At 48.4% G+C, this 25,242-nt stretch overlaps 1 protein-coding gene across 1 annotated transcript in view; it reads right to left on the bottom strand.

The window, feature by feature from the left end:
- LOC132818877 (guanine nucleotide exchange factor VAV3-like) overlaps nt 1-24,951 on the bottom strand; it is a 77,497-nt gene extending 52,546 nt beyond the window's left edge. The window contains exons 1-2 of the mRNA XM_060830032.1: nt 24,514-24,951; nt 15,610-15,726 (exon numbers count right to left, since the gene is read on the bottom strand). Coding sequence (XP_060686015.1) covers nt 15,610-15,726; nt 24,514-24,717 — 321 coding nt within the window. The 5' untranslated portion in view covers nt 24,718-24,951. The remainder of the gene's footprint in view (nt 1-15,609; nt 15,727-24,513) is intronic.
- Nucleotides 24,952-25,242: the final 291 nt, after the last annotated feature.

Below are 25,242 nucleotides of genomic sequence, written 5' to 3'. Positions count from 1 at the left end.
ATGGGACCTTGAACCTGTAATCTCTGGGTGATCTTGGTATTATTCCCAACAAAATGGAAACAGGAGAGTAGAGCAGCTGAAGAGTCGGTGCAGGGGGGAGGGGTTTAGATTCCTGGGTCACTGGGACTGTTTCTGGGGAAGATGGGATCTGAACAAGGGGGCAGTCTGCACTTGAACCAGAACGTCACCAAAATCCTCACGGTGGGGTTTGCCAATCGGGGGAGGGGATACAGAGTGTTAGGGCAATGGGGTCACAGCTTACTTTAGTAAAGGAACCACAGCAGAGGGAGTTCAGTCACATTGAGATTCAAGGCAGTAAGGTGAGGCTGGATGGCCTGTACTTTAATGTGAGGCGTATTATTGGTCAGACAGATGGGTTAGGGGCATGGATTGACAGATGGAGTTGTGATGTTGTTGCCATCACAGGGACACGGCTGAGGGAGGGGCAGGACTAATAACCCAACATTCCAGGGTACGGGATTCTCAGGCAGGACAGGGGAGGGTGTAAAAGATGAGGAGGAGTTACATTATTAATTAAGGAGTTAGTGACTGCAGTAAGGAGGAGAGAGCCATTGGAAGGGTCATTTATTGAGGCTTTGTGGATAGAATTTAGGAATAAGCAGAGGCAGACACACTGAAGAGTGTACTATAGATCTTCCCCCCCCCCCCCCACACACCCCCACCCCGGCAATACAGAAGCAGATAAACAGACAATTCACTGAGGTGTGTGAAAACACTAACAGGATGATTATATTAGGAGATTTCAACATCTCCAATTGGAGTAGACATCGCATAAGTGGTTTAGAGGGACAGATTTCTTGAAACGTATTCAAGAGAGCCTTTTATATGAACATGTAGCAAATGACACAAACTTTGCAGATGACACAAAGCATGGTGGGAGGGTGAGCTGTGAGGAGGATGTAAAGATGTTGCAGAGGCTGAGGGAGTGGGCAGATGCAGCTAGATGTTGTGTAATGTGGATAAATGTCAGAATTTGTGCAAAAATGGGAAGGTAAATTATTGTTAGAATGTCTGTAAAATCGAGGGAGGGGAATATTCACCAACATCCGGGTGTCCTTATTCACCGGTCACTGTAAGTAAATGTCCAGGTGCAGCAGGCAGTGGAGCAGGTAAACTGTATGTTGTCCTTCATAGTGAGAGGATCAAGGATGTCTTGCTGCAATGATCCAGGGCCACACCTGGAATATTGTGGAGAGTTTTAGTCTCCTTATCGGAGGAGGTTGTTGCTGCAGAAGGACTAAAGTGGAGGGTCACCCGACTGATTCCTGGGATCAACAGTGTAGTGCTAGAAAAGCACAGCCGGTCAGGCAGCATCGAGGAGGAGGAGGAGAGTCAATGTTTCGGGCATTAGCCCTTCATCAAGAATGAGACTTGTGGGCCGGGGGCTGAGGGATAAATGGGAGGGAGGTGGGGTTGGGGAGGAAGGTAGCTGTGAATGCGATAGGTGGATGAAGGTGATAGGTTGGAGAGAGGGGTGGAGTGGATAGATGGGAAAGTAGGTGGACAGGTCAAGAGGGTGGAGTTGCCAAACTCTAGCCATCCAATGCCTCATCTTTTATCTTGGGACTCTCCAACTACATCAATGTAGGTGGCACCAGTTTCCACATTTCTCTTACCCCCACTTTATCCCAGTTCCAACCTTCCAACTCAGCACTGCCCTCATGACCTGTCCGACCTGTCCATCTTCCTTCCCATCTCTCCGCTCCACCCTCCTCTCCGACCTATCATCTTCTTCCCCACCTTCCTTGACCTATCACATTCTCAGCTACCTAGCGGCTAAAGAGATCAAGGGATATGGGGGTGAGGGTATGGGGGAGGGTGAGATTAGGATATTAAGCTCAGTGGTCAGCCATGACCATACTGAATGAGGAAACTGGACAGAGGTTCAAGGTGGCAGTGGGAAAGCAATTTAGCAACAACCCCACCCCATCCAGGTTACATTTCAGAATCAGAAGGAAAGAGTTAATCTGCAAAACGGAGTTTTGGATTTGTTAAAATAAAGTTGAATCTAGCTAAAACAGACTAGGAAAACGCTTCCATGTAAATCTACAGCAGATTTGGTCAGGTATATTCAGCATGGCTTGGTCAGAGGGAGGTCTGGAAGTTTTTGAAGAAGTGACCAAGCGTTTGGAGAGGGTAGGGCAGTTGATGTAGTTTATCTGGATTTCAGCAAGGCCTTTGACAAGATCCATATGGAAGACTAACACAGAGGTAAAAGCTCATGGGATCCAGGGTAACTTGGTTAAAATGGATCCAAAATTGTCTTAGTGACAGGAGACAAAGGGTGATGGTGGGAGGCTGTTTGTGTAATTGGCGCCCGGTGTGCAGTGGTGTCCCACAGGGATCACTGCTGGGTCCCTTATTATTTGTGATATTCATAAACATTGGAAATGGGACTGTGGAGAAGATGGTAATTAAGTTTGAGGATGCCACAGAGATTGTCCGGGTGGTTGGCAGTGAGGAGGAAGGTGTTCTGTTTACAGGAGCATATAAACTGATTGGTCAGATGGAGTTTAACTCGGATAAATGTGAGGGATGTATTTTGGAGACAAAAGGGAATACTCGATGTACGGCTGGACACAGGATGCTCAGAGAAACACAGGGATCTCGGGGTTTTCATCTACAAATCATTGAAGGTGGCAAGACATGTTAAATAGTTAAGAAAGCACATGGGACACTTTACCATTGGAGCCGTAGATGATAAGAGCAGGAAGGTCACGCTGGAACTGTACAGGCCACAGCTGGAGTACGGTGTGCAGTTCTGGTCCCCACACGATAGGAAGGATGGGATTGTACCTGAGGGAGGGGGGGCAGTGGAGATTCACCAGGATGCTCCCTGGGACGGAGTATTTCAGCGATGAGGAGAGGCTGGATAAGCTCGGGGGGTTTGCTTTGGACCATAGAAGACTGGGGGAGGGGGGGGAGCTGATGGAGGTGTCTGAGGTTATGAGGGGCATGGACACGGTGGATAGAAAGCAGTTTTTCCCCTGAGTCCAAGGGTCAATAACAAGGGGGCATCATTCTAAAGTGAAAGGCAGGAGGTTTAAAGGCAATTTCAGGAAAAACATTTTCAGAGGGTGGTGGGGGTCTGGGAAGGCTGTTAAGGAGGGAAAACCTCACAACCTTTAAAAAGGTACTTGAACGAGCACTTGAAATGTAAGAACATTCAAGGTGATAGTGCAAGAAAGTGGGTCTAGTGTAATTTAGTGTAATTTTGGCAGGATAGATTAGGTGGGCCAAAAGGCGTCTGCTGTCCTGCCTGATGCTCTGTTCCTATGAATATTGCAGCTGGCTTTAGCACGGTCATGTGTGTGTCATATTTTGTGACAGGCTGGAGTGATTGTGGATGATTCATATTCACTGGTAAATGGTGAGTGCTGTGGATGTGCAGAGGCTGGGAATGTCTCAGTTCCTGTGGTCAGTGAAACCGTCACTGCTGCACACAGATAGTCAGAGAGTTTCACATCTGTTTCCCATCAGATATCAGGTTCAACACGAACATGGTCAGGAAGATTCTCTTAAAAATACACAACAGAAAGAGACAAGAGACTTGAGAAACCACACATGGAACATAAATGCACCAAGAGTGTTCCTCGTCCAGAGAGCAGGTGAAATGAAGTCAGCGCTGTCAGTACAGTCATGAGGAACACTGCCCGTGGACAGGGCTCTGGCCCAGGCTGCAGTCCTCCAGGCCTGGCTTGGATCCTGCTCCAATAGAGATGTCCCTTTGGTGTCCACCCGAGGGGACTGCTCACACAGAACCCAGCTTCCCACTGAGAGCAGCTCACCGGAATGATTACAGAGAAACAAGGGAGAAGCCGTGCATTTCTATAGCACCTTCTACTAACTTGCATAAACCCAAAACATTTCACAACTTTTACTGTAGATGATAAAGTGTAGCCACTGATGTCATGCCTAAAAATGTAGGGAACGGCATCCAATGTCTGCACAGCAAGATCCCACAAACAGTAACGTGATGATCACCAGGCAGCCCATTTTTAGCAACAGAGTGAATGACGAGGATTGGTCAGGTCACAAGGCAATATTTAACCAAAAATAGCATAGGAGCCAAAGTAGCTCATTCAGCCCATCGAGTCTACTCTCCCATTCAATGAGATCATGGCTGATAAACCTGAACCCCACTTTCCTGTCTTCGTCCCATAACCCTTGATTCCATAACTGAATAAAAATCTCTCTCAACCTTGAATATTATTAATGATTCAGCCACAATGACCGTCCGTGCTAAATAAACCCACACATTCACTCCCCTCAGAGAGAAGATATTCATCTAGAAGACAGAGGGTGGGGGTGGAGGGTTGGTTTTCAGACTGGGAGCCTGTGACCAGTGGAGTGCCACAAGGATCGGTGCTGGGTCCTCGACATTTCATCATTTATACAAATGATTTGGATGTGAGTATAAGAGGTACAGTTAGTAAGTTTGCAGATGACACCAAAATTGGAGGTGTAGTGAACAGCGAAGAGGGTTACCTCTGATTACAACAGGATCTGGACCAGATGGGCCAATGGGCTGAGAAGTAGCAGATGGAGTTTAATTCAGATAAATGCGAGGTGCTGCATTTTGGGAAAGCAAATCTGAGCAGGACTTATACACTTAATGGTAAGGTCCTGGGGAGTATTGCTGAACAAAGAGACCTTGGAGTGCAGGTTCATAGCTCCTTGAAAGTGGAGTCGCAGGTAGATAGGATAGTGAAGGAGGAGTTTGGTATGCTTTCCTTTATTGGTCAGAGTATTGAGTACAGGAGTTGGGAGGTCATGTTGTGGCTGTACAGGACGTTGGTTAGACCACTGTTGGAATATTGCATGCAATTCTGGTCTCCTTCCTATCGGAAAGATGTTGTGAAACTTGAAAGGGTTCAGAAAAGATTTACAAGGATATTGCCAGGGTTGGAGGATTTGAGCTGTAGGGAGAGGCTGAATAGGCTGGGGCTGTTTTCCCTGGAGCGTCGGAGGCTGAGGCGTAATCTTAGAGTCATAGAGATGTACAGCATGGAAACAGATCCTTCGGTCCAACCCGTCCACGCCGACCAGATATCCCAACCCAATCTAGTCCCACCTGCCAGCACCCGGCCCATATCCCTCCAAACCCTTCCTATTCATATACCCATCCAGATACCTCTTAAATGCTGCAATTGTACCAGCCTCCACCACTTCCTCTAGCAGTTTATTCCACGCACGTATCACCCTCTGCGTGAAAAAGTTGCCCCTTAGGTGTCTTTTATATCTTGCCCCTCTCACCCTAAACCTATGCCCTCTAGTTCTGGACTCCCCAACCCCAGGGAAAAGACTTTGCCTATTTACCCTATCCATGCCCCTCATAATTTTGTAAACCTCTATAAGGTCACCCCTCAGCCTCCGACGCTCCAGGGAAAACAGCCCCAGCCTGTTCAGCCTCTCCCTGTAGCTCAGATCCTCCAACCCTGGCAACATCCTTGTAAATCTTTTCTGAACCCTTTCAAGTTTCACAACGTCTTATAGGAAGGAGACCAAAATTGCATGCAATATTCCAACAGTGGCCTAACCAATGTCCTGTACAGCCGCAACATGACCTCCCAACTCCTGTACTCAACACTCTGACCAATAAAGGAAAGCAAACCAAACTCCTCCTTCACTATCCTATCTACCTGCGACTCCACTTTCAAGGAGCTATGAACCTGCACTCCAAGGTCTCTTTGTTATTGAGGTTTACATAATTACGTTTTGTCACCATACTGGGTAACATCATCAGTGAGTCTCCGGATGAAGCACTGGTGCTGGTGACCCACCTTCTATGTCTGTGCTTCTCATTAGTCATGGGTTGAAGTGTTCTGGAAAGCGGGCAGGAAAGTGGAGTTGAGGCCAAGATGAAATCAGGCACGATTGTATTAAATGGGGAGCAGGTTGAAGGGGCTGAATGGCCTTCTCCAGTTCTTTTGTTACGTTTTGAATGAACTGTAATCTCAAATCCACATTCCCACCTTCCCCAATGACCTTTCACCCCTCATGCTATTTCTTTATAACACAGATTCAAACATTTTGAATCACATGGTACAGACTGAACAGATACAAGAGCTTTGTTTGAGAAATGGTACAATTTGTCAACATTATTGTAATTCCATGTTGCTGTTCCTCTAGCAAGACCCAGTCCAGCTCATTTCCAAGGGAGAGAGCTTTTTTTTTCTTTTTAACACTTGGTTTTGACCCACACCTGGGATGTGGACAATCTATGTACTTGAGATTGACCCAAAGTGCTATTAAGGAATGAATTCCAGGATTTTGACCCAGAGACACTTAAACACTTTGAGTTTGAAATAATTACAATTTCATCTCATCTGCTGAAATGACAGATCATTTTTGAAATGCTCACAATGCTCCTGAGTTAGCTTCCTTCCAGGCCTGAACTAACTCCAGGAGAAAATGAGGACTGCAGATGCTAGAGATCAGAGCTGAAAAGGTGTTGCTGGAAAAGCGCAGCAGGTCAGGCAGCATCTAAGGAGCAGGAGAATCGACGTTTCGGGCATGATTCTCTCTCAAACAACTTTCCAACATGGAACAAAAATGCATGTCCGAGTCAGGAACGTTCTCTCCCTAAACTCTCTCGGTAGTCCTCTAGGAGCTCTGGGTTACTGCCAATTGAAGGTTGTTTTTCAGACTGGGAGCCTGTGACCAGTGGAGTGCCACAAGGATCGGTGCTGGGTCCTCTACTTTTTGCCATTTATATAAATCATTTGGATGTGAGCATAAGAGGTACAGTTAGTAAGTTTGCAGATGACATCAAATTGGAGGTGTAGTGGATAGTGAAGAGGGTTATTTCAGATTACAACAGGATCTGGACCAGATGGGCCAATGGGCTGAGAAGTGGCAGATGGAGTTTAATTCAGATAAATGTGAGGTGCTGCATTTAAGGAAAGCAAATCTTAGCAGGACTTATACATTTAATGGTAAGGTCCTAGGGAGTGTTGCTGAACAGAGAGACCTTGGAGTGCAGGTTCATAGCGCCTTGAAAGTGGAGTCACAGGTAGATAGGATAGTGAAGGCAGTGTTTGGTATGCTTTCATTTATTGGTCAGAGTATTGAGGATAGAACATAGAAAAGTTAAGCACAGTACAGGCTCTTCAGCCCACGATGTTGTGTCAAGGATTAATCCTAATCTAAAATAAAATAACCTAACCTACACACCTTTCAATTTACTCTGTCCATGTGCCTGTCCAGCAGTCACTTAAGTGTCCCCAATGACTCTGCTTCCACCATCACCACTGGCAACACATTCCATACATTCACAACTCTCTGCATAAAGAACCCACCTCTGACATCTCCTCTATACCTTTCCCCTAATATCTTCAAACTATGACCCCTCTTATCAGTGAATCCTGCCCTGGGGAAAAGTCTCTGGCTATGGACTCTATCTAAGCCTCTCATTATCTTGTATACCTCGATCAGGTCTCCTCTCTTCCTCCTTCTGTCCAGAGAGAAAAGTCTGAGCTTATTCAACCTTTCTTCATAAGACAAGCCCTCCAGTCCAGGCAGAATCATGGTAAACCTTCTTTGCACCCTCTCCAAAGCCTCTGTATCTTTCCTATAGTAGGGCGACCAGAACTGGACACAATATTCCAAGTGTGGTCTCACCAGGGACTTGTAGAGCTGCAGCAAAACCTCACGGCTCTTAAACTCAGTCACCCTGTTAATGAAAGCCAAAACAGCATATGCTTTCTTAACAACCCTATCCAGTGGGGGGCAACTTTGAGGGAGCTATGTACTTGCACACGCAGATCGACCTTCCAAAATGTATCTCGGAAATGACTACTAGACAACTCAGACCTGTTGGCATCATGGTAGCCCACAAACCCACCAACCCACTAAAACAGCAGCTAATGAACCTGAAAGACCCTATACAGACAATGGGCAAAACTCATGTCATTTACAAAATACCATGAAAGGACTGTAACAAACACTACATTGGACAAACAGGCAGAAAACTAGTCACCAGGATACATGAACACCAACTAGCCACGAAACGACATAACCCTCTCTCACTAGTATCCTCACATACAGATGAGGAAGGACACCACTTCGACTGGGACAACACGTCCATCCGAGGACAAGTTAAACAGAAACACGCATGAGAATTCCTAGAAGCATGGCATTCCAACCAGAACTTAATCAACAAACACATCGAGTTAGACCCCATCTACCACCCCCTGAAAAAAGGAACAGGAAATGACATCACCCACCCATAGAAACAGAAACATATAAATAGAAAGCAGGAATTATCAGCAGTGCTTCACCTGGAGGCCCACTGAAGATGTTACCGAGTATGGTGACGAAACATCTAGAAATGAACCCTCCAGCTCACTGAGCAAACCTACATCCAGAACCTCAACCTGAGCTACAAATCTCCTCAAAACCTGCTAATTAAAAGGGACCTAGGGGCAACTTTTTCACACACAGGCCAGTACGTGTATGGAACGAGCCGCCAGAGGAAGTGGTGGAGGCTGGTACAACTGCAACATTAAAAAGGCATTTGGATGGGGATATGAATAGGAAGGGTTTGGAGGGATATGGGCCAGGTGCTGGCAGGTGGGACTAATTTGGGTGGGGATATCTGGTTGGCATGGATGGGTTGGACCGAAGGGTCTGTTTCCATGCTGTACATCTGTACGATTTGGAATCATGGGAATTGTCGTCTTTCAACGCTAGTTGGTAATTTCAAATACTGACAAATACAAAACTTACAGTAAAAAAAATTAAAATACAATCACACTTTCATCACACACCTCATCCTCAGGTCTGCCTGTTGCTGCTCCTGGTATACCCGCCTGCACTCTCCATTGAACCCGGGCTGACCCCCTGGCCCGATGGTAATGGGTGAGTGGGGGATATGCCGGGCCATGAGATTACTGATTGTGCTGGAGTACAGTTCTGCTGCTGTTGATGGCCCACAGCGCCTCATGGATATCCTACATCTGGTTCAAGTCACTAACTGTTGGTGCAGCCTTCAGTCATTGTAATCCAAACCAGGCTTCCACAGTAAAACATCAGCCAATTAACCAGAGAACTTTCTTTTAATGATGAACAGGTGTGGAATCGGAGGAGCCTGAACCCTTTGAACACCGGAGCAGCTGCTGTTTAACAAGTTCCCACGTGCTGACAGTCTGTAGCCCATCCGTGCCCCCACTGTTCCTGAGCAGCTTCATTCTGTCCTGCTGTCAGACCAGATTCCCTGAAATGGGTGTTGGGGCTGGAAGCTGCTACATAACATCAGCTGGACGGAAATGGCAGAGTTTCATAGGCTGTGAATTGAGGTGAGCAGCTCACCTCCTGACTCCCTCAATCCTTCACTTGCCCTGGCATAAATGTACCAAATGTGTGCCCAGCCCCCACACTTTGGCCCATTCATCAGGGTCTTTGATTGTACGATACATCACCAAGGCCCCAGCACTGAGATTTCTGGAACACAATTCACTGCATCTTGACCATTTTGTGCTGACTCTCCCTTTGCTGTGGGCTAATCAATCCAGTGTGTTCCGTGAATCTACCCCCCCCCCCCCCCCCACCAACTTCCCCAGCACCCTCTCTGACTGATGAGTAAACCTTGATGTGGCAACTTGTCAAGTAACTTCTCCAGGTCCGAGTGAGTCAAGTCTATAGGAAGTGAGGCAGATTCTCATCCACCCATGTTACTCTTCACTTATTTGTTACAATAAAGTAATCATAGAATTCATCATTAAGGTGGCGAGTAAAGTCATTAATTCCAAAACTGGAATTGAGAAACAAAATAGAGGGAACGGGTGGGGGGGGGGGGGGGGGGGGGGGGGGAAGAGGCACAAATTGGTGACAGTGGATTGGGGAATACGCTGAAGGGGTTAACACACAAAGGTTCACACTGAAGGGGACATGAAATGCAACAATTATTCATCTTTCAGAATATTAAATGTGGAGAGGTGACTCAACCGCGGCTTAGAACAGGAGTTAGTGATGGCACTAGGGCCAAAGAGGAAACATATAAAATTGCCAGACAGAACAGCAAAGTTCCCTCGGCTAACACCGGAATAGCAGGACTGTCCATGAGGAGAGATTAGCTCATTGGGACCTGCAGGTGCTGGGGTCGACGATGAGGTGGGGTTCTGATCAAAATATTTAAAACCCTAACAAGGCTGAACAAGGTAGATGCAGGGAAGAGAGTGGCATTCTTGAGGAAGTGTGGCATTCCCTCAGCACTGACCCTCTGACAGAGTGGCACTCCCTCAGTACTGACCCTCTGACAGTGCAGCACTCCCTCAGCACTGACCCTCCAACAGTGCAACACTTCCTCAGTACTGTACAGTATCTGCATGGTTACTGTGTCCAATATCTCGACCGAAAATGTGTCAAGGTCATTCAATTGAGAAAGGCTTCTTGCTCCCACTCTGTGACAGCTCAGATCGCGACACCGTGACTCACTGAAATGTGAGCTTTGAGAGACTGAAATGTCGTATTGCTGAAGTGACAGAGCAAGGCTGAGAAACAGAGTTATCCTTTATTCTGCGCTTCGAGCAGCAGTCAATCTTCTGTCCATCTAGGAAGTGTACAGTATGTCACATACTGGACAGAGGCTTTACCTGGGAGCTATAAATAACACAGTGAGAAGAGAAAGTCAACAGCAGGAGTTCCAGCAGCGTCTGTCACTGATCACCATCCTGGGCCAGAGCTGAAAGTGCACAGCACAGTGACTGAAAATGGGCTGGGAAAATTCAATTAATCAGGAGCAGGGGCAGGGCAGTCGGTCAGTAAGACACCCCCAGAGGGGAGTGTCCTTCACTAACACAGACCCCAAAGACGGAGGGCAGTGGGGAGTCACTCAGTAACAGAGGCCCAGGGCAGCATCTGGTGGAGGGAGTCACTCAGTGACATTACAAGTATTGCTCAATGATGATAGAAGGAGGCTGTTCAGCCCATCTCTGCAGTACTGTCTCTGAAGGAGCAATTCATCAAGTTGAGGAAATGAAGCCGGACAGCTGTTTGAGGGGGCAAAGCGACAGCATTTTACTAAGTGACCACAGCACCATTTTAAATTCCCTCAGTAGCAGCAGTGTCTACTATCTACAAGATGCACTGCACGAATTCACCAAAGTTCCTCAGACAGCACCTTCCAAACCCATCTCCTTCCGTCTAGAAGGACAAGGGCAGCAGATACATGGGAACACCACCCTCTGCAAGTTCCCCACCAAGCCACTCCCCATCTTGACATGGAAATATATCACCGTTCCTTCACTGTCACCGGGTCAGAATCCTGGAATTCCCTCCCGAAGGGCATTGTGGGTTAACCCACAGCACATGGACTGCAGCGGTTCAAGCAGGCAGCTCACCCCCACCTTCTCGAGGGGGGGCCCAGTCAGTGACACCCACCTCCCATGAGTGAATGAATACAAAATGCCTGCCATGAGGGATCCTAATAAAAAGCCTTACTAATGCGTAGTAAACATCAAACGTGTTTCTCCTGATTACCACCTCAAAATGTTTGATCAAATTGTTCAAACACAACCTTCCCTGAACAAATCCACACAAACTCTGATAAATCCAGATCTCTCCAATTGCAAATGTATTCTGTTCCTCAGAATTCTTTCCAGTAAATTCCCCATCAATGAGATGGGGCTGACTGGCCTGTCATTCTCTGGTGATATTGGGACAATGATGACAGTCCTTCAGTCCTCTCACACCTCCCCTGTGAGCAGAGAGGATCACTGACAGAGCCCCTGTTACCTGCCCTCTTGCTCTCGAGAGAAACCCTCTGGCACATTGCTCTCTCTGTTAGCTTCTCCTCCTATTTCACAGTCTCCCACCGTGATGTTTATACCTGAACTGTACTTTTGCATTGTGAAGACTGACTCAATGAGGACTGTGCCCATGTCCGCCAAGACTCATTCTGAGTCCAGAATTAGTTATATTGATGCTCTTTATATATTTAATGAAATAAGAGTTATCGAGTCCTCCAGTTCAGAGACAGGCCCTTTGTTACAAACTGGTCCTGCCTGCCAAAATGTCCGTCCACACTAACCCCATGTCCCTGCACTTGGCCCATATCCATCCAATCCTTTCCTGTCCATGTATTTAACCAAATGCCTTTTAAATATTGTTACTGTACCCGCCTCAACCACTCCCACTGGCAGCTCATTCCATATGCGTACCACCCTCTGTGTAAAAACATTGCCCCTCTGGTTCCCTTTGTTCTTTCCCCTCTAACCTTAAACTGATGCCCTCTTTCAGCACTGACCCTCTGACAGTGCAGCACTCCCTCAGCACTGACCCTCTGACAATACCCATTAACTCAGCACTGGCTCTCTGACAGTGCCCACCCCCTCAGCACTGACCCTCTGACAGTGCCCACCCCCTCAGCACTGACTCTCTGACAGTGCGGCACTCCCTCAGCACTGACCCTCTGACAGTGCGGCACCCCCTCAGCACTGACCCTCTGACAATACCCATTAACTCAGCACTGACCCTGTGACAGGGCAGCACTCCCTCAGCACTGACCCTCTGACAGGGCAGCACTCCCTCAGCACTGACCCTCTGACAGTGCCCACCCCCTCAGCACTGACCCTCTGACAATACCCATTCACTCAGCACTGACCCTCTGACAGTGCCCATCCCCTCAGCACTGACCCTTCGGCAGTGCCCACCCCCTCAAAACTGACCCTCTAACAATACCCATTCACTCAGCACTGACCCTTCGACAGTGCCCACCCCCTCAGCACTGACCCTCTGACAGTGCCCACCCCCTCAGCACTGACCCTCTGACAGTGCAGCACCCCCTCAGCACTGACCCTCTGACAGTGCCCACCCCCTCAGCACTGACCCTCTGACAGTGCGGCACTCCCTCAGCACTGACCCTCTGACAGTGCGGCACTCCCTCAGCACTGACCCTCTGACAGTGCCCACCCCCTCAGCACTGACCCTCTGACAGTGCCCACCCCCTCAGCACTGACCCTTCGACAGTGCCCACCCCCTCAGCACTGACCCTCTGACAGTGCCCCCCCCCTCAGCACTGACCCTCTGACAATACCCATTAACTCAGCACTGACCCTGTGACAGGGCAGCACTCCCTCAGCACTGACCCTCTGACAGGGCAGCACTCCCTCAGCACTGACCCTCTGACAGTGCCCATCCCCTCAGCACTGACCCTCTGACAGTGCCCATCCCCTCAGCACTGACCCTCTGACAGGGCAGCACTCCCTCAGCACTGACCCTGTGATCTCCTCCTGATATAGAGTGGCCAGCAGCACACTGAGACAACGTGGAGGTCTCGGGGCACCTGAAGTGTGGTTTAATAATTAAGACGCTTCCATCTGTTGGTAATTTCCGTTGTTAAACAGTGAAACATTCTCTGAGGGTCACACCACAAACACAATACCAATGAATCAGGAAGTGGTCCACAAACCTTTTCTTCTTTATTGTGCAGCTAACAAGCTGTACATCAGAAACTGAGAGAAAACTTAGTGAAATGCCAGCGATAATTTCTCATGCTAATCTCATCTCCGACTCAGGAGATTAAGGCTTCACATGCTACACTCAAGGTCTCAGCAGAAACACCACACAGAGAGTGCCGCACTGTCAGAGGGTCAGTGCTGAGGGAGTGCCGCACTGTCAGAGGGTCAGTGCTGAGGGAGTGCCGCACTGTCAGAGAGTCAGTGCTAAAGGAGTGCCGCACTGTCAGAGGGTCAGTGCTGAGGGAGTGCCGCACTGTCAGAGGGTCAGTGCTGAGGGAGTGCCGCACTGTCAGAGGGTCAGTGCTGAGGGAGTGCCGCACTGTCAGAGGGTCAGTGCTGAGGGAGTGCCGCACTGTCAGAGGGTCAGTGCTGAGGGAGTGCCACACTGAGGGGTTGCAGCACTATTGGAGGGTCATTACTGAGGGTGTGCAGCACTGAGGGAGTGCAGCACTATTGGAGGGTCAGTGCCGAGGGACTGTGCTTTTTTTTGTTGTTGCTGCCTATCTGTTGAAACATTAAATCAAGGTTCCCTCTGTTGTCTTAGACAAATATAAAGACCCCATGTCCCCAGTTAATTGAGGACTGGGGTAATTCTGCCTCGTGCTGTCAACTTATAATGTTGAACTGATTGTGTTGTCACCATGGTGATGCTTTTTGGATCTTGCTGTGCAGAAATGTGCTGCTGTTTTTCCTGCTGTACCAGAGTGACCACACCGAAATGTGCTGAGCAATTAGCTGTGAATCACTTGAGAAGCCCTGAGGTAATGCAAGGCACTACAGAAATGCAAAGTGCTACAGGAAATGTTATTATACAGGAAATTCAGAAGGGCACTGCACTATAATTAGCAATCTCTCAAACTGAAGTTTTCTTTAGTGTTTTTTTTTGAATATCTTGTTGTATTTGAACTGATAATGCAGACTCTCATGATTTGAGAATTGATAGTGTGTTTTGGACAGCAGAACAGAAAGGTCTCAATCCCGACAGGAACACTCATGTTGAAGCTGGGGGCTCTTGTCAGTTGCTTCACTCAATTCGAGGGACCATTTCCTTCGTCTTCCATCATCTCCTAAGGTAGCTCCGGTAAGAGAAATGCAGTTGCTCACCTGTCTGTGAGATCAATCAATCTCCATCAAGGCTTTGATGAGTTTCATATTCTAATGATTCTCTCATATTCAAGTCCATGTGGCCAGAAATGAAAAGTTCCACCAACACAGAACTAGCTTCTGGTTCATAAAACCAAAACCAGTACCACTGTCGTCCCCACCGAGGGGGATGTTTCCAGTGCTGGAGTTAAGATCAGGGACCCTGCTGTTGCTGTACATTCATGATCTGTCCTTGGGTAAACAGCAGATACACTTTCAATGCTCATACAGAACTCAGGAATATCCTGCGGAGTCAGAATATGGGAACAATGCTCAGGACATGGGCAGGCTCAGGACTGGTGAACTTTCACGGGAGGAAAGGTGAAGAACCACAGGGTTGAGAAGAATGAGGAGGATGCCTGTTAATGGATATAACTGCAATCCTCCCAGGGGTTTACTAAATGTAGGATTGTGCTCCACTTTCCTCATCTTTCCGAACAAGCTCACTCTCCTGTGTGCTCATTCCCTATAAATATCTGAAACAACTTAATTTCTTCAACAGTAATCTCTCTCCAACTCCCTCAACAACCAATGGTGTCAAAGATCATTAACATAATTGTTTCTGAGAATCTCCTCGCCCATTGTATCTGAGAATCCGGAATCAGTCCGCAGGTGAAAGTGAGAACTCCTGATCCCTCTGTACTAACTACTGAGGAGGCAACATCTGCGAGTGTGAGTGATCACTGTTCATGTTGAGTAGCTGAACTCTTGCTGTGTGCACACTGACACAGGAACAATTCCTGATACTAACTGATACCAACATCCAACAAAGATTGCAGAGGGAACGAGTATGTTATACTTTGCCAGCACATTAACATTGACAGGAGTGGAACACAGCCACCTTTCACAGAATCGTAAAAACTCTATAAATCCCTGATTAGACAGCAGCAATGCTCCAACAATCACAATTGCTAGCCATAACTGATCAAACAATAATGTGGCAGCAACGTCCCATCAGCAGCCACAGCAAACAACCCAACCTTACCTTTGCAAAATCTCGAACATCAAAAAGGTCAAAGGCATCAAACAGTTCACTTTTCCGCATCCCGAAGGTATCACAGCATGTGGTGAGAAAGGTTCGAATGTTCTTCAGACAAAGGAACTGGGGAAAAAGAAAGAAACAGCAGCTGAACACCAACTCCCATCAACAACACGTACACAGTGATCCTTCCCAGCCAGTAACCAGACAGCAATGGGAGAAGGTAACACCAGAACAGAGACAAAATGCTCAGTGAAAGAGGGAGGGTTTATGAAACATCTTAAAGGAAGAGACAGAGAGACACAGAGAGGTTTCAGGAGGGAGTTTGGTTGAATGCACTGCTACCTTTTTCGGGGAGATAGGAACAAGACACATACAAGAGGCCAGAATAGAGCAGGACAGAGACATCAGAAGATTATGGAGCTAGACGAGGGGACAGAAATAATGAGAGATGTAGTGTCTGGATAGTTACAGGGATAGGGAGGGGGTGTAGGGGGCTAGAGGAGGTTACAGAGATAGGGCAGGGTGCAGGGAATGAAGAGGTGACATAGATAGGGCAGGGTGTACGGGTTAGAGGAGGTGACAGATAGTGAGGGGTATGGGGCTGGAGGAAGTGACAGAGTTGGGGGGGGTGTAGGGAACTAGAGGAGGTGACAGAGATAGGGAGGGGTGTAGGGGCTGGAGGGGGTTACAGAGATAGGGAGGGGGTATAGAGGCTGGAGGGGGTTACAGAGATAGGGAGGGGATGTAGGGGCTGGAGGAGGTTACAGAGATAGAGAGGGGTGTAGGGGCTGGAGGGGGTTACAGAGATAGGGAGGGGTTTGGGGGCTGGAGGGGGTTACAGAGATAGGGAGGGGGTGTAGGGGCTGGAGGGGGTTACAGAGATAGGGAGGGGTTTGGAGGCTGGAGGGAGTTACAGAGATAGGGAGGGGTGTAGGGGCTGGAGGGGGTTACAGAGATAGGGAGGGGTGTAGGGGCTGGAGGAGGTTACAGAGATAGGGTAGGGTGTACAGGTTGGAGGTGGTTACAGAGATAGGGAGGGCTGGAGGTATTTGCAGATGGAGGAATGGGATTTGTGGCTGAATTGAGGTTTAGTGTCAGTGATGGCCCCAAGCTGAGTGCTCCAGGATCACTGAGGGTTGTCCATGTTTCCAGATTCCCACCAAAACCAAAACCCATCTAAAGACAGTCTCAGGAGGAAACCAACTCCAACAAAGACAAGAGGCAAAATAACTAAAGAGCTGGATTTCCACATTATTCCAGAGCCCTGAACTCTCACTGTGCATTGGGATCCTTGAGTGAAGGAAATATCCACAAAATGCTTGGATTTGACCCCAGCTCCAAGCAGTATTCCTCAGGGATCCAGCATTCCAAAAGAAGGGAACCAAAAATATTGAAGCCAGACCATTCAGGTGATGTCAGAACACACAAAAATACAAAAAGGAGCAAGAGACCCTCAAGGCCTTCAAACCTACTCCACCATTCAATCTGATCATGATCAATTATCCACTCCCAATAATTCTCGACCCTGTGCCCAACAAAACTCCATCCTCATCTCTCTGAAAAACATTACTGACAACCCCACTCCACCCCACCCTCCCCTTCACCTGTGCCCTGACCAATGAAGGCAAGCATGTCATATGCTTTATTGACCACCTTATTCACTTGTGTTGACGCTATCAGGGAACTATGAACCTTTTCCCCAGATCATTCTGTCTATTGGTGCTTCTAAGGGTTCTGCCATTTATTGTATACTTGCCTTCTGCAATAGATCTTTCAAAATGCATCACCTCACATTTGTCCCGATTAAACTCCATCTGCCATTTCTCTGCCCAAGTTTACAGCTCTTCTTTATCCTGCTGTGTCCTCTGTCAATCCTCCTCACGATCAGCAGCTTCCCCCAATCTTTGTGTCACCTGTAAACCTACTAATAGGAGTCTTATAAGGAGTAGTAGGGGTGTGGAGTTGTAGACTCACGAACTTTAACAGCATTAAAGTTGTCATTGGATTGACATATGGATGTACATGGAATAGTGTAGGATAGACGGGCTTCGGATTGGTTCCACAGGTCAGCACAACATCGAGGGGCCGAAGGGTCTGTACTGCGCTGGAATGTTCTATGTTCTAATCAGGCCACATATATTGTCCTCCAAATCATTTAAATACATTACAAACAACAAGGGCTCCAGTACTGATCCCTGTGGAACACCACTTCCAATTGGGAGACACACCCTTCCATCACTTTCTCTGCCGTCTGTGACGAAGCCAGCTCTGTCTCCATCTTACCACCTCACTGTGGATCCCATCTGACTTTACCTTTTGTATCAGTTTGCCATGAAGGACCTTGTCAAAGGCCTTGCTGAAGTCCATACAGACACCATCTACTGCCCTGCCCTCATCAATCATCTTTGTTACTTCCCCAAAAATTCAATCCAGTTTGTGAGACACATGACCTTCCCTGGAGAAAACTATAAGGGGAGGCTGGACAAACTGGAACGGAGGATGCTGAGGGGCGACTGATAGAAGTCTATAAAATTATGAGAGACATAGATAGGGTTGACAGTCAGAATCGTTTTCCCCCAGAGTTGAAATGTCTAATACTAGAGGGCAGGCAGGCAACTCAGAGGGGGACGTTCAAAGCAGATATGAGGGGCAAGTCTTTTTTAAACACAGAGGGGTAGATTCCTGGGGTAGTGGTAGAGACAGATACGATAATGGTGTTTAAGGGGTTTTGATATAAACACATGAATATGCAAGGAATGGAGGGAAAATGGACCAACGGCAGGCAGAAGGGATTAGTTTAATTGGTGTCATATTTGACACAACATTGTGGCCCGAAGGACCTATTCCTGTGCTGTACTATACTCGATGTTCTAAAGCCATGCTGCCTGTTGCTGACCGGTCCATATTTTTTCCAAATGCAAGGAAATTGTCTGCCTATAAATCTTTTCCAATAATTTCCCAACCAATGACACAAGGCTCACTGGCCTGGAATTTCCTGGATTATCCATGCTGCCCTTTTTAAACAAAGGAACAATGTCTGCGATTTTCCAGCCTTCTGGGACCTCTCCTGTGACCAAAAGGGACACAATATTTAATCAACGCCTCAGCAATTTTCTCCCCTGTCTCCCTCAGCATTCTGGGATAGATCCCATCACTACCTTAATGCTTTTCAAAACACCCAACCCCAGCTCCTTTTTATATCAACATACCCTGATGTAAATTACTCATTAAGGACCTCATCCACTTCCTCCTGTTATGTGCATACATTCCCTCCTTTGTCCTCGAGTGAACCTATACTTTGCCTAGCCACCCTCTTGTTCTTTCATATGTGTATAAAATACGTTGGGGCTTTCCGAAATCCTGTTCTCAAAGACATTTCACAGCAAATTTTAGCCCTAATTCCTTGTTTGAGTTCTTCCCTGCTATCATCGAGTTCTTCCCTGCTATCATCGAGTTCTCCATGGGCTCGTCTGTCTTCAGTTTCCTGAACCTTACATACACCTCCTTTTTCTTTTTGACTAAACTCTCAATTTCTCTTGTCATCAAGATTCCCAAATCTTACGACCCTTATCCTTCATTTTCATAGAAGGATGCAGGTCCTGAACTCCAATCAACCAGCCTTCAAACTATTCCATCACAACAGATATGGATTTACAACCAAAAACTGAGATGCTGGAAAAGCACAGCAGGGCAGGGAGTATCCAGGCAGCAGGAGGGTTGGTGTTTCGGGCATAATGTGGTGTCAAAGGGCTTCTTGATGAAAGATTTATCCCCATAACATTGACTCCCTTGCTCCTCAGATGCTGCCTGACCTGCTGTGCTTTGCCATCACCACACCCTCGACTCTGACTCTCCAGCACCTGCAGTCCTCATCCTCTCCAATATGGACATACCCTCAAGCAGCTGGAGATTCCCCAGGTCCAGCTGAATATTATCGTAGTTAACCTTCCCCCAGCTTAGGACTTTCAACCCGAGACTACTCATATCTTTACCCAGAAGCAACTTAAAATTTATAGAATTATGGTCACTGTTCCCGAAAATCTCCTCCATTGAAACTTCGATCACCTGGCCGGGCTCATTCCCCAATACCAGATCTCCGGGTTGGATAATTTACATATTGTTACAAAACACCATCCTGAAACATACCGAACATATTCTCCTCCATCCAAGTTCCTGGTGAAAAGGGAGTCCCAGGCAATATCAGGGAAATTAAAATCACTCACCATAACAACCCTGTTGTTCCCACATTTTTCCATCATCTGTCTGTATATCCGTTCCTGTCTCACCCACTGGCTGTTGGGAGGCCTGTAGTACAATCCCATCAAAGTGATCGCACCCCTCCTCCTCCCCTGCTGCACCCATATGGCCTTGCTGAGAGAGCCCTCCAAGGTGCCCTCCTTCAGTACAGCTGGGATATTCTCCCACTCCCCCACCTCCTTTACAGCCCCCTCTACCGCGCATGAAACATCTAAATCCTCCGGTTGTAAGTTTGCTACATTCCTGAAGAAGGGCTTATGCCTGAAACGTCGACTCTCCTGTTCCTTGGATGCTGCCTGACCTGCTGCGTTTCTCCAGCAACACATTTTCAGCTCTGATCTCCAGCATCTGCAGTCCTCACTTTCTCCTCACTGAACTGGAAGGTTGGTTTTCAGATGTCTCGTCACCATGCTAGGTAACGTCATGAGTGAGCCTCTGGTGAAGCGCTAGTGTCCCACTTTCCAGTTATGTGACTTGACCAAGACACACACACTTCAGACTGCTGGTGTGCTGTGTTCAGGACCCTCCCCTGTCTGTACTCCCTCTTAATCGTACTGGCCTGAACCTCAGGCTCTTTCTGGGTCATTTCACTTGCTGACCTACCTCACTGGATCCCATCCCCCTGCCACACTAGTGTAAACCCTCCTGAATGGCACTGGTAAACCTCCCTGCCAGGATAGTGCCCTCCAGTTTAGGTGCAGCCCATCCTTCCTGGTCAGGTTCCATCTGCCCCAGAAAACATTCCAGTGATCCTGGAAAGCCTCCCTCCTACACCAGCTCTTTTGCCACGTATTTAACTATACTATCTTCCTGACCTCACTGGCACTTAGCCCAGGAAGTAATCCTGAGGTTACAACCCCAGAGCTCCTGCTTTCCAATTTCTTCCCTAACCCCTTGAAATCCCTTTGCAGGACCATCCCCTCTCTTCCTGCCCAGGCTGTTGGTTCCAATGTGGAGCATATCCTCTGCCTACTCAGCCCTCGCCGCTTCAGAATGTGAAGGGCAGCGGGTCAGGCAGCATCCGAGGAGCAGGGGAATCGACATGTTGGGTGTGAGCCCTTCTTCAGGCTTATGCCCGAAACATCGAATCTCCCGCTCCTCGGATGCTGCCTGACCTGCTGCGCTTTTCCAGCACCACCCTCCCGCCGCTGATCTCCAGCATCTGCAATCCTCATTTTCTAATAGTTCATCAAAATCCAGCATTTCCTTTGTTAATGTCATACTACAATCCTTTTTCCTGACACCATTATCTTTATTTTGCCAATTGAATATTCTTGGGCTGCTTGCAGAGCAGGAGGTTTCTGCTCCCCCCCACCCCAGGATGTTCCTCAGCTCCGAGGAAAGGTTATGGAAATGTGAAATTATCTTTGTTGCTGAGACAGATGGATCGAAACAACAGGAAGCTCCTGCACTTCCCTTTCCTCAGCTTCAGCAGCAGCTTTTGACTCATCACCGTCTGAAACATGACTGTCACATGGCCACGAGATTCACTTGGAACATATTTGTCAGCCCAGTTCACTCTCTGTCAGAACATGGGGTCTGTTCCCAACCCAGATACATCCCAGCAAAGGCCCACAGCCACACTGAGGGGGAGCCACACTGCCAGAGGGTCAGTACTGAGGGGGAGACTCACTGCCAGAGGGTCAGTACTGAGGGAGAGCCGCACTGCCACAGGGTCAGTACTGAGGGGGAGCCACACTGCCAGAGGGTCAGTACTGAGGGGGAGCCACACTGCCAGAGGGTCAGTACTGAGGGGGAGCCACACTGCCAGAGGGTCAGTACTGAGGGAGTGCCGCACTACCACAGGGTCAGTACTGAGGGAGTGCCGCACTGTCAGAGGGTCAGTGCTGAGGGAGTGCCGCACTGTCAGAGGGTCAGTGCTGAGGGAGTGCCGCACTGTCAGAAGGTCAGTGCTGAGGGAGTGCCGCACTGTCAGAGGGTCAGTGCTGAGGGAGTGCTGCACTGTCAGAGGGTCAGTGCTGAGGGAGTGCCGCACTGCCACAGGGTCAGTACTGAGGGAGTGCCGCACTGCCACAGGGTCAGTGCTGAGGGAGTGCCGCACTGCCACAGGGTCAGTGCTGAGGGAGTGCCGCACTGCCACAGGGTCAGTACTGAGGGAGAGCCACACTGTCAGAGGGTCAGTGCTGAGGGAGTGACTCACAACTAGAGGGGCTCCTATATCAGATGGTGGATGTTTGACTGTCCTGGAATATTCAGAGGATGTTCAGAGTCCTTCTGGGAGTCTCCTGCTTTGACTGAGTCCCCAGGGAGAGAAGTTGGTTCAGGAATCTGGAGTCAGACAAATGAAAGACACCTCCAGCCCAGTTGGGCTGGCTTCCAGTGATTTGTGCCCTGACTCTGACCTGATTCTATCGGGAGATGGTACTGCTCTATTCTTGTCCTCAGATTCCGAGAATCTCCAAATGCTGAGCATTTCTGTCAGTTTCTGCTTGATTGTATGTCACAGAAATACATCTACCTTTGACACATGCCTTCTCCAGGTTAACACTTCAAACTGATGAAGGGCTTATGCCCGAAACGTCGAATTTCCTGTTCCTTGGATGCTGCCTGACCTGCTGCGCTTTTCCAGCAACACATTTTCAGCTCAAACTAAATGTCCAACCTAGCTTATTAAGGGGACAATAACAAGGGAGGAGTAAATTTCAGAGAAAAGGCAGGAGGTTAAAGGGGATTTCAGAATATCATTTTCACCGAGTGGGTGATGGGGCTCTGGAATGCGTTGCCTGGGGGGGGGGGGGGAGTTAAGGTGGGAAAGCTCACAACCTTTTAAATGTTCTTGGATGAGCAACTGAAACGTTTTAACCTTCCAGGGTGTGGGACTAGTGCAGGAAAGTGGGATTAGTGTAAATAGGAGAGTGCAGATTTGATAGGCCGAAAGGCCTCGGCCATGCTTAATGGTTGTTTGACTCTGTCTGACGTATCCTGGCTTTCAGGAAATATTCTCTCTCAGCTTCAGGGGCCATTAAGAACTGTTCCACACAGCTAAGGCTTCTCAGCTTGGCAGATTTATCGAGTTATTTTTCCCAGTTACGTTATCCAGAACAGATTCAGCCTGACCAATTTCTTCTGGATGGATTATGTAAACACGTGAATAGCAAAATATGAGCTGGAGGAGACCATTCAGCCCCTCGGGCCTGTTCCATTATTATACAAGATCGAGGCTGATCTGTTTGTGTTTCCAATCCCACAATCCCATGTACCCCTGATAGTCTGCCACTCCCTGCATCACAAGAGTCTATCCCCCTCTGTCTGGGAAATATTCACTCACCCAACCTCCACTACCTTCTGAGGCAGAGAGTTCCAAAATCTCACAGCCCTCTGAGAGGGGAAAACCATCTCACCTCTGCCCTGAGGGGGGTGACCCCTAATCTTAATTTTAACCCAATTCACTCGACAAAACAAAAATAAACAAATCAAAAGAACTGTGGATGTTGGAAATCAGAGACAAAAACAGAAATGGTTGTAAAAGCTCAGCAGGTCTGGCAGTATCTGTGGAGAGAAATCAGAGTTAACGTTTTGGGTGGAATGACCCTTCCTCAGAGACCTGACAAAAGCTTGTGATGTTAAATAAACCTGTCGGACTATAACCTGGTGAGGTGTGACTTCTGACTTTGTCCACCCCAGTCCAACAGCAGCATCTCCCCATCTTGAATAAAGAGCCCAAAACAGTCCACAGTATTTGGGATGTGATCTCACCAATGCCGCGTATAAATGAAGCACTTTTATATTCAATGCCTCATCCCATTAAATGTCAGCGTTCCATTCGTCTTCATCATCACTTGCTGTACGTGCGGATGAATGCTCTGTGCCTCATGCATTCGAACACCCTGATCCATCTGCACCTCAGAATTCCACAGTCACTCTCCAGTTAAGTAACATTCAGGTTTTTTAATCTTCCTTCCAAAGTGAAGAACTTCACAATTTCCCACATTATACTTCATCTTCCAGATCTTTACCCACTCTCTCAACCGAGCTCTGTCCATCTGCAGACCCCTTTCCAACCGATCTCGGTGCTGTCTGTGGATTTAGTCACCGTGCATTCACTCCCCTCATCTACATCATTGATGTAAGTTGCAAAAGGGTTAGGTCCCAGCACAGACCCCCCAGGGGACTGCACTCACCACATCCTGACAAGCAACAAAGACCCATTTCTTCATCGTCTCTGTTTTCTATCAGCTAGCTAGACTTCCAACCATGTTCGCATGTGACCCCCTGCATCGTTTATTGGTTGCTATCATGTTTGACATGGTGTAGCATTTTGTCAAAGGCCTTCTGGAAATACAAGTACAGTACATCACCAGGCTTCCCTCCATCTTTACTACATGTTGCTCCTTCAGACCAGTCTCAAGTCTTCAAAGAACTCCAATAAACTGCCCAAACATGGATTACTCTTATTAAAACTGCACTGATTTTTCCTAATTATCCAGATTGGGGAGATGGGGGGGTTGGGGAGATGGGGGGATTGGGGAGATGGGGGGGTTGGGGAGATGGGGGGGTTGGGGAGATGGGGGGTGGGGGAGATGGGGGGGGTTGGGGAGATGGGGGGGGTTGGGGAGATGGGGGGGGTTGGGGGGGGGGGGGGGTTGGGGAGATGGGGGAGATGGGGGGTGGGGGTGCTCTGCTCCTTACCTGGGACATGTGTGGCCGTTGGTTGATGTCTTTGAGCAGGATGCAGCGGGGCCGGAGTGTGTTGAGTAAGCGGCAGAGGATCACCCCATCCCGGAGAGACTGTGCCAGGTCAAAGACCTGAGCCCCTGGCCAGCTCACCCTGTGGTCGGGGGGCAAAACCCCACAATTTATCAACCAAACACAACACTGCCGCCAGGGCTCCATCAGCCCGCACTGCCCCAGGCGCCTCTGAGCACTGTCCCCTCTCTCTCTCTCTCTGCTGCAGTTATTCTCTCACTCTCTCTATCATTCTATCTCTAGTTCCGTGTTCCTCACTCCCTCCCGTCCCTCTCCCCCCACCCTCTGTGTCCCTCAGTCTCTGTCTCTGTCCCAGGTTCTGGGAGCTCTGTCTCTCGGAATCATTCTCCCCTCCGACTCCCTCCCGCACTCTCACTTCCCTTTTCCCCCTCTCCCTCTACACCCCCCCCCCCCACCCCGTGTCTCTCTCTACCCCTCTCCCTCTCCCTCTCTCTCTATGTCTCTCCCCCCCCTCTCTCCCTCTCTGTTTGTCTCTCTGTCCCTCTCCCTCTGTCTGTCCCTGTCCCTCTCTCTATGTCTCTCCCTCTCTGTCTGTCTGTCTGTCTCTCTCCCTGTCCCGGTCTCTGTCTCTGTCTCTGTCCCTCTCCCTCTCTCTCCCTGTGTCTGTATCTATCTATCTCTCTCTCTCTCTCTCCCTGTGTCTGTCTCTCC

The sequence above is a fragment of the Hemiscyllium ocellatum genome, chromosome 9 (assembly GCF_020745735.1).
Source record: "Hemiscyllium ocellatum isolate sHemOce1 chromosome 9, sHemOce1.pat.X.cur, whole genome shotgun sequence".
Lineage (NCBI taxonomy): Eukaryota > Metazoa > Chordata > Chondrichthyes > Orectolobiformes > Hemiscylliidae > Hemiscyllium > Hemiscyllium ocellatum.
The sequence above is the reverse complement of the archived record's forward strand: the minus strand, read 5'-3'. Positions and strand labels throughout refer to the sequence as shown.